At 49.8% G+C, this 14,155-nt stretch overlaps 1 protein-coding gene across 1 annotated transcript in view; it reads right to left on the reverse strand.

Moving 5' to 3' along the window:
- The window catches only part of CBL (Cbl proto-oncogene), a 40,092-nt gene extending 26,561 nt beyond the window's left edge, over positions 1-13,531 (reverse strand). Inside the window, exons 1-2 of the mRNA XM_071576231.1 lie at positions 13,228-13,531; positions 5,679-5,926 (exon numbers count right to left, since the gene is read on the reverse strand). Coding sequence (XP_071432332.1) covers positions 5,679-5,926; positions 13,228-13,374 — 395 coding nt within the window. The 5' untranslated portion in view covers positions 13,375-13,531. The remainder of the gene's footprint in view (positions 1-5,678; positions 5,927-13,227) is intronic.
- Positions 13,532-14,155: the final 624 nt, after the last annotated feature.

Genomic DNA, 14,155 nt, shown 5'->3' on the forward strand with positions numbered 1-14,155 from the left:
CCCCTTCAGAGATATGTTTGGTCATTTCCAGTAGACATCAAACACTGGGAGCTTTTTCCTGTGTAAATTAATAAGCCTTGGGAGCTGGAGGAGAAAAATTAAATCCTGCTGAGCCAGCACCCCATAGGGCAGTTTGCTGAGGAACAACAGTCAAACATGGACCAGCTTCCCAAAGCTTTTTTCCCCTCCATGTTATATGGAAAGGGATTATGACATTCCCTGCCTAATTCCTGCCTAATTGTTTTGTTAACTGGGTTTGCTACCACCTTGTTTCCCACGGCTGAGCTACAAAAATACCTTGTGCTATTCCTTAAACATCCAGTTCACATCCTGAGGAATTATTTCTCCCCAGCCTTTCCCCCTCCAGCTTCCATAGCTGTGTCCCAGTATGGAAACATTTGCATGGTGTGATTTTATGGAGAAAATAAACTGCCTGAATTCTCCCTCCTAACAAACTGTTGCAACATAATTAGTAAATTTGATTCTTTGATGAAAAATGGACTCTTCAGTCTAATCCATCCTCTCCCAAGGCACAGACAATTCCTGCAGCCTAATCCATCCTCTCCCAAGTCACATACAATTCCTGCAGCCTAATCCATCCTCTCCCAAGTCACAGACAATTCATTCAATCTAATCCATCCTCTCCCAAGGCACAGACAATTCCTGCAGTCTAATCCATCCTCTCCCAAGTCATACACAATTCCTGCAGCCTAATCCATCCTTTCCCAAGACACAGACAATTCCTGCAGCCTAATCCATCCTTTCCCAAGTCACAGAAAACTCCTGCAGCCTAATCCATCCTTTCCCAAGTCACAGACAATTCATTCAATCTAATCCATTCTCTCCCAAGGCACAGACAATTCCTGCAGCCTAACCCATCCTTTCCCAAGTCACAGACAATTCCTGCAGCCTAATCCATCCTTTCCCAAGTCACACACAATTCCTGCAGCCTAATCCATCCTCTCCCAAGTCACAGAAAATTCATTCAATCTAATCCATCCTCTCCTAAATCACAGAAAATTCCTTCAGTCTAATCCATCCTTTCCCAAGTCATACACAATTCATTCAGTCTAATCCATCCTTTCCCAAGTCACAGACAATTCCTGCAGCCTAATCCATCCTTTCCCAAGGCACAGACAATTCCTCTCCCTGTCCACTGACCAACGAGCTGGTTTTCAGTCCTGCCATGTGAAGCACAATCTGTTTCCACAACTGCAAACCCACTTCTGCAATGAGTAGTTTATGCAGTGGGGAAAGCTGATGAATGGCAGCTCCTCTGTGCAAGCAGGAGGGCTGAGGAGGAACAGCTTTCTGCAATGGAAACAACAAAAAATAGTCCAAGGTAACCACTGGGCCTCCAAATGAAAGTGGAATTAAGAGTTTAGGTGGGTTCAGCATGTTCAGAGCATGAATGGCACTACCAGGCAACTGGAGCATCACATTGCAGGGAAATATATATATATTTAACCAAGCTGTTGTTATCAATACTTAGAAAATAAACTCAAGAAAGTCACAATGTTTACAGGTTCAGAGAAGTCACTGGAGTATTTACCACTGGATTTATAAAAGAAGGAAGCACAGATTTGGAAATATGTACAGTGCTAATTAGTGTACTCAGCCAACCAATTATTGGATGACTGGGCTTCACCTTGGGACAAAATACACAAATTTTTAACTCTGGAAATACTATTTGATTCCAAGATCAAAGTCTGAGGATGTTTCTTGTAGCTGTGAAAACTCAGGAGCAACAGAGTATCCACAAACCCACTCACAATCACCAAGTTGTGTCTGATCTACTTGCTAAAATTCAGTATTTAAACAGTAACCAGGAGTTGCTACTTGTACTTATTAGTCAGGAAGTGCACAGGGAGCTTTAAAAGCACCCTCAGCAGCATTAATTTTTAAACAGATCTGCAAGTCAGCTAAAGCAGAATTTAAACAGCATTTTGAAAGCTCTCCTAATAAAACAAGTGAGTTCTCCTCACAAAAAGCACAGCAGGAGCTCACACAAGAGAGGAACAACTATGGTTAATTTATAGAACTGTATAAAAACCCCACTCTACACAACCCCAGGGTGTTGCAGAGACAGAACAGCCACTGCAGAGCTGAGAGAAGAAAGGAGGGCACTGAGTGTTCCACCAAAGAGGAGGTGACAGGGGACAGCCACCATCACCTGAACAGCTCTGAGCTGAAGGGGAGCTCTCCCAGCTCCAGGAGCACAGCCAGGGCTTGGTTGTGAAGCCTCTTCCAGCCCTGGGTGAGGGTTGGGTTAGTGCACCCCTGGCTGTGCTGGCTTGAGAAACACCTGGAAATTCAGTGAGGGGCTGGAGCGGGGCCAGAGAGGAGCAACGAGGCTGGAGAAGGGACTGGATGTGGCACTGAGTGTCCTCTGAAACACCTCCAGGGACAGAGAATCCAACAGGTCTTGATCCAACCCCACTGAGTCACCTCCAGGGACAGAGAATCCACCACATCTTGATCCAACCCCACTGCGATCACCAGCCCAGGGCACGGAGTGATCACAGTGGGGTTGGATCAAGGGTTGGACTGGATGATCTCGGAGGGCTTTTCCAACCCAATCCATTCTATGGATGTGGCACTGAGTGAGAATCCACCACATCTTGATCCAACCCTACTGTTATCACCAGACCAGGGCACAGAGTGATCACAGGGGGGTTGGATCAAGGGTTGGACTTGGTGATCTCAGAGGTCTCTTCCAACCCAACTGAGAAGAGCAACGAGGCTGGAGAAGGGACTGGAGCACAAGTGCTGTGGGGAGAGGCTGAGGGAGCTGGGGGTGTTCAGCCTGGAGAAGAGGAGGCTCAGAGGTGACCTCAGCACTGTCTGGAACTCCCTGAAGGGAAGTTCTGGCCAGGTGGGGGTTGGTCTCTTCTCCCAGGCACTCAGCAATAGGACAAGGGGGCACGATGGGCTCAAGCTCTGCCAGGGGAAATTGAAGTTGGAGAGCAGAAAGAAATTCTTTGCAGAGAGAGTGCTCAGGGATTGGAATGGGCTGCCCAGAGAGGGGGTGGATTCCCCATCCCTGGAGGTTTTTAAGCTGAGCTTGGCCGTGGCACTGAGTGCCATGATCTGGTAAAGGGACTGGAGTTGGACCAAGGGTTGGACTTGATGATCTCAGAGGTCTCTTCCTTCCCAATCCATTCTGTGATTCTGTGGATGTGGCACTGAGGGAGAATCCACCACGTCTTGATCCAACTCCACTGTGATCATCATGTCTTGATCCAACCACATCTTGATCCAACCCCACTGTGATCATCAGCCCAGGGCACAGAGTGCCCTGGGCTGATGATCACAGTGGGATTGGATCAAGGGTTGGACTTGATGGTCTCAGAGGTCTTTTCCAACCAAATCCATTCTGTGATTTTATTCTATGATTCTATGAAATGTTCAACCAATCTGGCTTTGCACATCTGGATTTGAAACCCCAAAGAACACCCACATTATACTCCTTCACATGCCCTGAACACAAACACAACTCTGTCCCAAACCCAGCACCACATGACACTCATCCTGCAGCTCTTAAGCCCCAGAGCAGCACCAGCAACTACAAGAAATGATGCTTTCCACAGCTCTGCTTCAGTTCTGCCCCAGCCCAGCCTGGGGGAACACACTGGAGAACCCCTAAAATGTCTGCTCTTTGTGTATTTACCTCTCAGTTTGGAAATAGTAAGAATAGAAAGCTGATGCTCAAGAGATCAAGATAAATCTGATCCCATAATTTAACTCCATTTTTCATTCCTGGTCTGTTTGTGAGGAGCAAACACCTGCACAGTTTCCACACCACTTATGCAAATGTCAAAATAGTGCATGTGCTCTACATCAAGAGACATTTGGGGGAGGAAAATAAGGGCACTCACAAGAGGAAGCAAAATGAATGCTAAGTCTGGGAGACAGGAAGAAGGAAGCTCCAAGAATGACAGGGAAAAAACATCAGAAAAACTCAAGACAACATGATTGTTGGATTTGTAAAGTCCTGTTCTCAAAACACTGCAGAGTAACAGCCACAGACTTGCATGAAATCAGAGAAAACCAGATTTTATATAAATAGAGATATACACATAGACATGTATACACATACACACTGACACAAGTCCATCCCCAGTGAATATCAGATTCAGGTTATATTTATTTTCTTTACAGGCTCCTGACAATCCTCCAGAAAGTTTCTGCCACACTTGGAATATTTGAATTCACTCATTCTTCCTGATGTTCACATCTACCAGTCTGGATTTCCCCTGCTCCCTTCAGACACTCAGCTGGACCACAAACCAACCAGGGTGATCAACTCTCTGGAATTATTTCTCTTTGTTTCTCTCTGAAACTCCAAAGGACTGGAGGTGGGATTTGGGATTTAGGACTGACACAGCCATCAGTTACTCATCAGATGTTCCAGATTTATCACAGACAGCTCACAATAAACACACAGACAGCACCAATCCAGAGGGAAACTTTTCACTTCTTAATTCATTCTGACACAGGCAGTAGCAGCTCAAACCACACTGGCAGTGCCTTCTGGAGGGCCCATCACAGGCTCTGCTTGGGGCTCAGTGTGACAGAAAATGCTACACAGAGTTCAATATTAAACCAGAAACATGTGCCAGCACTTCCCTCCCCTCCAGTAATTCAAGCAAGTATTTGCCAGGGCGTTAACCACATTCTCCCCAGGGCAATTATGTTCAGCCACTGGGTGGTTTTTACTTTTTTTTCCACCTTTTTTTTTTAATTCAGCATCTACTTCAATTCAGCATCTACTTCAAACTCTTGAAGTGGGTTTAGAGTTACAAATGCTTGCCTTGCACATCTCTGTTAGACCTGCTGCCAACAGCTACATAAAAGTGTAAGATTAACCTTTTCCAGAGCTTTATTCTGCTCTTAAATCACCTTTTCTTTCCTTAGAGCTGGATGAAGAGACACCTGTTCAGCTTCAATCACCTTCTCTTTCCTTAAAGCTGGATGGAGACACCTGTTCAGCTTCAACCACCTTTTCTTCCCTTAAAGCTGGATGGAGACACCCCTGCCCAGCCACAGTACAATGCTCATTAAATTCACACTGTTTGGTTCAAGAGAGCCTTATATTCAGATGCAATTGCAGTTTCTACATCCATTTATTCTTTTCAGTAAATACTGTTCACCTTGAGACACACCTTGATCTCAGCTCTGCCTTTGTCCAATATGAAGGACCAACTGACAAATAATCCACCTTAAGCTTCCAATATATTTAGTTCATACAATAAATTGTTGAAACCCCCTCCCTGCATTACCTGGGCTGGGAGTTCTCCTCATACATCCTCTCCTTGCCCTCCTTGAAGAGGCTGATGGTCTTAAATCACCTTTTCTTTCCTTAGAGCTGGATGAAGAGACACCTGTTCAGCTTCAACCACCTTCTCTTTCCTTAAAGCTGGATGGAGACACCCCTGCCCAGCTACAGTACAATGCTCATTAAATTCACACTGTTTGGTTCAAGAGAGCCTTATATTCAGATGCAATTGCAGTTTCTGTGTTCAACTATTCCTTTTAGTAAATACTGTTCACCTTGAAGACACCCCTTGATCTCAGCTCTGCCTTTGTACAATATGAAGGACCAACTGACAATCCACCTTCAGCTTCCAGTGCATTTATTTATACAATAAATTGTTGAAATCCCCTCCCTGCATTACCTGGGCTGGGAGTTCTCCTCATACATCCTCTCCTTGCCCTCCTTGAAGAGGCTGATGGTCTGCTTGGTTTTCTTCATGAGGTTCTCCATGAACACTCGGAAATACTCGTTCTCGCCCAGCGTCTCCATCTTGCCCTCATATCGTGACAGGATGGTCCTCAGGTGCTGGTAGGTGTCAGGCAGCAGGTCCAGGATGTAGGGTGGGCTGTTCTTCAGGGCCAGCTTTGGGTTCTGGCACAGACGCACCACCTGTGGGCACGGCAGAAAAAGAGGGGTCAGGTACTGAAACACAGCTCAGTGTTCCAAACACCGAAACGTTCACTCACAAACTGCCCCTCTTGGGCAAGTCCAGGTAGAGCCACAGAGTCACTGAGGCTGGAAGAGACCTCTGAGACCATCCAGACCACCTTAGAATCATAGAATCATAGAATGGATTGGGTTGGAAAAGACCTCCGAGATCATCAAGTCCAACCCTTGATCCAATCCCACTGTGATCATCAGCCCAGGGCACGCCGTGCCCTGGGCTGATGATCACAGTGGGGTTGGATCAAGATGTGGTTGGATCAAGACATGATGATCACAGTGGGGTTGGATCAAGACATGGTTGGATCAAGACATGATGATCACAGTGGGGTTGGATCAAGACATGGTTGGATCAAGACATGATGATCACAGTGGGGTTGGATCAAGACATGGTTGGATCAAGACATGATGATCACATTGGGGTTGGATCAAGATGTGGTTGGATCAAGACATGATGATCACAGTGGGGTTGGATCAAGACATGGTTGGATCAAGACATGATGATCACAGTGGGGTTGGATCAAGACATGGTTGGATCAAGACATGATGATCACATTGGGGTTGGATCAAGACACGGTTGGATCAAGACACGATGATCACAGTGGGGTTGGATCAAGACACGGTTGGATCAAGACATGATGATCACAGTGGGGTTGGATCAAGACATGGTGGATTCTCGCTCAGTGCCACATCCATAGAATCACAGAATCATAGAATGGATTGGGTTGGAAAAGCCCTCTGAGATCATCAAGTCCAACCCTTGGTCCAACTCCAGTCCCTTTACCAGATCATGGCACTCAGTGCCACGGCCAAGCTCAGCTGAAAAACCTCCAGGGATGGGGAATCCACCCCCTCTCTGGGCAGCCCATTCCAATCCCTGAGCACTCTCTCTGCAAAGAAGCTTTTTCTGCTCTCCAACTTCAATTTCCCCTGGCAGAGCTTGAGCCCATCGTGCCCCCTTGTCCTATTGCTGAGTGCCTGGGAGAAGAGACCAACCCCCACCTGGCCAGAACTTCCCTGGGCACTTCCAAGCTGGGCGCTCCAAACCTCCCTGGGCAGTCCCTTCCAAGGCCTGACCACCCTTCCCATGGAGAAATACCTGCTGATGTCCCACCTGGCCCTCCCCTGGCACAGTTTAAGGATGTTTCCTCTGATCCTGTCCCTTCTTCCCTGGGAGCAGAGCCCACCCCACTTGGCTGTAACCTTTGTCAGGGGGTTGGAGAGAGAAGGTCCCCTCTGAGCCTCGTTTTCTCCAGGCTGTTTTCTCCAGACACCATAAAAGAGTCCAATTTATGGACTGAAGTGCATGTGGACTGATGAAACTCATGATAATAAATTTCTGTGGCAGGGGAGGATAAAGGAAGCCACTTCACCATCCATCACAGCCAAAATTTTCCATTATCTAAACTGAGGGAACAACAGGGAGAGCTGATGGCAAAGCAGCCATTTGAAAAATTAAACAGTGCACTTTCAGTTATAAAAAGGGCTGAAATTGGAGTTGTGGGGTCAGTTTTAGACCAGGTTTACAAGAACCAGCAGCTGGTTTAGTTTTAGTGGCTAACACTTCTGTGTTCTATGATCTGCAGTGAACTTGAGAGGAAGCACAGCACAAAATGCAGCTACAGTTTCCTGTTCTTCACTGCAATGAATGTCAAACACTCTGAACTCACAGCTCTGAGGGAATCACAGGTACCAAACAATGCAGCTCCACACAAAGCAAAGCTCAAGTGCAGGGGGCAGGAAAAGGCAGAAGAACAATTTAACACCCTTCTGCAGCACATTTTTCCAGAAAACTTTGTGAAACCTTCAGGAGGAATCCCTAAAATACCTAAAACCTCCTTCACTTAAACACTGATGGTAAACAGAGTCAGCTCTTCTGAAACAGCATTTTAAGATTTCAAACTTTGCCATTCAGGGCATGTGCAAAAAGCAACTTTGTGAGGTGACATCTCCAATTCTCTCTGGCTTTCAGCAGTGCCTCTAACAAGAGCTGACTGACAAAGGTTTAATTTCAGCCAAGAGAAGGACACACAGTGTGGCAAAACCCAGACAGGAGAATCAAACTGCCATTAAAACAATTACACACCTAAAAAAGCCTCTGCAAGAACACACGGGGGGAAAAAACAACCAAACTTTGCCCTCCATTTGAAAGAGGCTGCCAAGGATTGGGAGGTCAGATAAGGAGATGGATGGCCAGAACTGATGCTGATGCCTCAACTGCTGCTTCCTTGGAGCCTGTGGACATTGTACAATCAACCACATCAACAGAGGGAGTCAAAACATTTGTTCCCTGGGAAAAAAAAATAGTTTCACTGTGAAGCATGAATAGGTTCTGAATATGCCCCTCAGACAGAGCTGAGCTGTGCTCTGGGGCAGCAAAGCCTTTTCTTCAGCAGAAATTGTTTATTCCACAGTGGGTTAACCTTGACAAACACAGCTCTGAGGAGGAAGCCACATGAAGCAAGGAAACCAGTCAGAGTGTGCACTTCCCTCAGCATCAGAGAGAGCAGTTTGGCTTTACCCTCTGCAAACCCCCAGCTGTGGGAGCAGCAAAGCCCCTGCACTGCACTCTGGGACAGGCTCTGATGCCAATCAGAACAACTTCCCCACGGCAAGTTCTGCAAACTGCTCCTCAAAAAGTGACTCTCAAGGGCACCTCAAACAGTTAACAGAAAGGTCAAAACTGCTGTTATTTCATTATCAAAACAGCTTCTCCATTTACCCAGCAGACCCAAATTAGCTAAGATAAGCAGTTAAACAATGTTACTTAACTGGGAGCTGCTGCCTCTTGAGCAAACTTGGTGGTTTTATAACACAGCAGCACCAGCCCCAGTTGCATTTTGCTCATTTCTCTACGTGTGCACTCACAGCATCGTGACAGAGTCCAAAGGAATGTTCCCAGCCCTGGGAACAGCTGCCCCTCAGTAGCCACCCAGCCCTCCACAGGGACCAGCAATGTGGAAGGAAATGGAGCAAAAAGCAGCAAATATTTTCAGTTAGGTGCAATGGCAGCAAAGAGAAGCAATCCCTGCTTTTCAATTATCAGCCAAACTCACCCAAAATTGCCTGGCTTAAGCTTTGTTCTCTCAGGAACAACCCTGTCACAGAGACATTTTTGGGTTTTCAGGCACACCATAGAAGCTTCTAATACTCTCAGAGCTGTGAAAAACCCTAGAATTGAAACTACTGCTTTAAGTTTTCCAAAATCAAGAGGAGGAAGTAACAAAAAACCAGTTTTCCCATCTCAGTTTTTAAAAAATATAATCTTCAAATCAGGAGGAAAAACAATCTCCTCTAGATCTTTGGGGCCTGGAATTGAGTGTTTCCCTTCAAGGATCTGCTGCTTGCCTTGACTGATTTCTAGATTTGAGTCCCAGGCCTGACTCAGTTGGGTAAAACTTGGTTGCAATAACACCAAGGTCGTGGGTTCAATCCCCTGTGTGGGCCACTGACTGAAGAGTTGGACTCGATGATCCTTGTGGGTCCTTTCAACTCAGAACAGTCTGGGATTCTTAGAAGGAAGGGAGGGAGAGAAGGTTGTGAGTCCTGAATATCTTCATGGGAGGAAGAGACCCTGAGATGAGCTCAGTTGGTTATAACTTGGTTGTAATAGTGCCAAGGTCGTGGGTTCAATCCCCTCTGTGGGCCACTGACTTAAGAGTTGGACTCGATGATCCTGGTGGGTCCCTCCCAGCTCAGAACAGTCTGTGACAACCACCCAGGTGCTGCTGTCCCAGGTAAGATTCTTCTCTTCCAGGCAGTTCTCAAACTCATTTCTTCCTTTTTTTAAGCAACTGACTGGGCTGAAATCACACCCTATTTCAGCTTAAGCCAACAGCAAAACAAAAACCTCCTCAAACATCTCTTATCTCCTGGTGAACTTGTGTTTGGCTTCTCTTCTGCTCCCAGCGAAAGTGGCACTTCCCTGTCACTTCTGGGAACTCAGTGGCGTCAGGAAGCTGCTTGGAGAAGCTTTATCTCCCTCTTCCTGCCCCGGGTCTTCTGCTGTTCCTCTCCCACATCCCTTCCACCTCCTGACCAACCCACCTATTCCTCAAATTCCACCCAGTGGGCTGCATTCCATCCCTGCTCTGCAGAGAAATCCATAAATACTCCCCATTCAGCTGAAGGGGAACATTCCCAGGGATGCAAAGGGTTGTTTTAGGTCCACCCTCTACGTGACCACCTGCAGCTGTGGGAGGAGTGGTCAGTGCTGACAAGAAATCAAATAAAAGAATCTGAAAGACATAAATACATCAGGCAGCTTATGGAGAACATTACAGGGGAAATATTTGGACAAGAATCAACTTGCATAGGAAATTCATCAGTCACTTCCAAGAGAAGAGATGCACGAATGCTTTGACAACACCAGGGGAAACTGAAGTTGGAGATCAGAAAAACTTCTTTGCAGAGAGAGTGCTCAGGGATTGGAATGGGCTGCCCAGAGAGGGGGTGGATTCCCCATCCCTGGAGGTTTTTCAGCTGAGCTTGGCCGTGGCACTGAGTGCCATGATCTGGTAAAGGGACTGGAGTTGGACCAAGGGTTGGACTTGATGATCTCGGAGGGCTTTTCTAACCCAATCCATTCTATGGATGTGGCACTGAGTGAGAATCCACCACGTCTTGATCCAACCCCACTGTGATCACCAGCCCAGGGCACTCTGTGCCCTGGGCTGGTGATCACAGTGGGGTTGGATCAAGGGTTGGGCTTGATGATCTCAGAGGTCTTTTCCAACCCAACTGAGAAGAGCAACAAGGCTGGAGAAGGGACTGGAGCACAAGTGCTGTGGGGAGAGGCTGAGGGAGCCGGGGGTGTTTAGCCTGGAGAAGAGGAGGCTCAGAGGTGACCTCAGCACTGTCTGGAACTGCCTGAAGGGAAGTTCTGGCCAGGTGGGGGTTGGTCTCTTCTCCCAGGCACTCAGCAATAGGACAAGGGGGCATGATGGGCTCAAGCTCTGCCAGGGGAAATTGAAGTTGGAGAGCAGAAAAAATTCTTTGCAGAGAGAGTGCTCAGGGATTGGAATGGGCTGCCCAGAGAGGGGGTGGATTCCCCATCCCTGGAGGTTTTAAGGTGAGACTGGATGTGCCACTCAGTGCCATGATCTGGTGATCACAGTGGAGTTGGATCAGGGTTGAAGATCTCAGAGGTCTCTTCCAACCCAGCTGATTCTGTGATTCCATGACTTGCTACAGAGATCTGAAGCTGTGAAATATCCCCCCCAAAAAAATCCCACTGCATTTCAAAATGCCAAGGCAATTAGTTTTTTCTTTTCAGGCCAATCTTTTCCTTAGAACAGGTTCTGGTGTCAAACACAGACTGACATTCTTATCTGTACATTCTATACACAAAGATGTTCATTCCTACAAGACAAACCTAATTTTTAGGATCCTGTTTCCAAGCTCAAACTCTCTTTCCCACATCAGCACCTGTGCCTGCCCTCAGTGTCTGTGACAGAGCCAGTGGCACTTCCCAAAAGGCTTTTTCCTTTATCCCAGTCCCGCTGGAGGTGATCAAAGCCCATCACAAGGCACAACTACAAACCAGCCAGCACAAAGTGATTTCTTGGCATGAAGATAATTTAATATGTCTTTAAAGAAGTCATTTGCTCTGCCTGCTTTCAGCACTTACTGCAGGAGGCTCAGACACTGCAGGGGAAAGAGGAGGAGAAGTGGAGATGCATCAGCCTGCAGGGCAGTGGGATGGGGGATCCCACCAGACCTGCCTGCTCTGCCCCCAGAGGGAGGAAGGTGGCCAAGGGACCCTCCCCAAGGACTGGGGGTGACTCACCCTGCACTTCCAGGGCCCTGAATCCACTCATAAAACACACAGCAAAGTGTGGAGCCCGGCCTTGATCTCAGGGCTGAACAGCAAGGACAGCAGGACATCAATCAAACTCGCAGGGAAAATGCTACTTGTTTTATTTCATCCCCAATTCTGTCACTCCCTGAGAACTCACCAGGATTTCCCCAAACACTGGATTTACCAGCACACCTACCAGGCCAGTAAATCAAATGCCACAGCCCATCACACCACCAGGCCAAAAGGTCTGGTGTCCTGCCCCCGGCAAGAGCCATTTCCTGGCTTTTTAAAAGGAGGAGGAGGAGGAGCAGAAAGAGGGGAGAGGCTTAATGACCCCAGAGAGCCGTGCCCCTCCTAAAGGTGTGGGGCTGCAGAAAGGCCTTTCCAACTCCCACGCCACAAGTTTTTGTTGTTTATGTTACATTTCATACTCCTGGTGCCTGTGCAACTCTCTATTTATTGCAGAGGTTTCATTTCATGGGGTTTTTTACCCAGTCTGAAGAGACAGGGTTTGCCCTGAGCTCAGCAACACGTGCCTGTTCATTCAGGAAAGAACAACCTGACCTGCCACAAAGCAGCTTCAGCACCAGCACCCACAAACCAGGTTCTGGCACAAGCCGAGGCTCACATTCCAAGGAGAAAATCCCAGATTTCTCCACACAGGCAGGACCTGCTGCTGCCTCCACCTGCAGCTCCCTGCCCATTCCCAGCACCACCAGTGCCCACCCAGCACCTACAAGATTGCCATGGAATATCCTCAGGTGGAAAAGACCCCCAGGGAGCACCAGGTCCAACTCCTGGCCCTGCACAGACACCCCAACAATCCCACCCTGTTCCTGTCACATTGTCCAAACACTCCTGGAGCTCTGGCAGCCTCGGGGCTGTGCCCACTGCCCTGGGGAAGCACAAACCCCAGGTCCTCTCGGGCAGATCCTCCATCCCAAATCAGTCCCTCTTCCTCCAACCTGTTCCCCCTACAGCCCATCCCTTGCAGAGCTGCTCATCTCCCTCCCACTCCCACTGGGATCTCACCTCTCCACGTGGAATCTTGGAATGGTTGGGGTTGGAAGGGGCCTCAAAGGCCACGGAAATCACCTTTGCCGTGGGCAGGGACACTTTCCACTATCCCAGGCTGCTCCAAGCCCTGTCCAGCCTGGTTTTAAACACTCGCAGGGCTGGGGCAGCCACAGCTGCTCTGGGCACCCCGTGCCAGGGCCTGCCCACCCTCCCAGGGCAGGATTATTCCCAGTATCCCACCGAACCCTGCCCTGTGCCAGAGGGAAGCCATTCCCTGTGTCCTGTCCCTCCATCCCTCTCCCCCCAAGTGCTGCCCCCCATTCCGAGCCCCCACCCCTCTGACCCCCAGATATCTGCCCCCACCCCACGCCGCTCTGTCCCCCAGCCCCAGCCTCACCCCAGCCCTGTCCTCCCACCGCCCCATCCCCACCTTATCCATGAGCTTCCAGCACTTCTCCACCATCTTCTTGTCCACGGCGCCGGGCTGGTGCGGCCCGAGGTGGTGGTGGTGCGGCTGGAACGCGTCCTTCATCAGCCCGATCAGCCCGCCGGGGCCTTTCTTCAGCGGCGCCGACATGGGGGACAGCCCGCACCCGGCCCCGCGGGGGGACCCGTCGGGCACCGTGGCCGCGGCCCTGCCGGGGCCGGGCTGGGGGCGCTGGGGCCGGGCCGGGCCGGGCCGGGCAGGGCGGCGGCGGCGGCGGCCGTGGGCGGTGGCGGCGCCCGGTTCCCGACAAGGCCCCGCCCTCCTCCCCGCCGCTGATTGGCTGCTGTCACCCCGGCGCGCCCGGGAACGCCCCCTCCGCCGGGGAGGAGCCGGCGTTGATTGGCTAGAGAAGAAAGAGCATGCGCAGTGTGGAGCAGTGAGGGCGGCGCGGCGGCCATGGTTGGTGAGGGCGGGGCGGGGCGGGGCGCGGTCGCCATGGCAACGCGGGGGCAGCGCCGGGCCCCGAGCGAGCCGCGGGCACTCCGGATCCTTCCGCCTCCCTTCCCTTCCAACCGCATCCCTTCCCTTCACATCCCTCCCCTCCGGATCCCTCCCCTTCCCTCCGCATCCCTTCCCTTGCCTCCGCATCCCTTCACATCCCTCCCCTTCCCTCCGCATCCCTTCCATTCCCTTCCCTTCCCATCCCTCCCCTTCCCTTCCCATCCCTCCCCTTCCCTCCCCGTGCCCCGCAGCTTGCGGAACACGATCGCTTCCCTTTTTCCAGAAACGGCGTTCCCTTTTCTAAGAACGGCCCCGAGGCGGGGAAGCTGAACGGGCATCCCCGCGGGATGGGATGGGATGGGATGGGACGGGACGGGAACAGGGGCAGGGAAAGGCAGAGCAACCGGGTCGGCATCCCTGTCACCAGCAT

The sequence above is a fragment of the Pithys albifrons genome, chromosome 23 (genome assembly GCF_047495875.1).
Source record: "Pithys albifrons albifrons isolate INPA30051 chromosome 23, PitAlb_v1, whole genome shotgun sequence".
NCBI classification, from domain to species: Eukaryota; Metazoa; Chordata; class Aves; order Passeriformes; family Thamnophilidae; genus Pithys; species Pithys albifrons.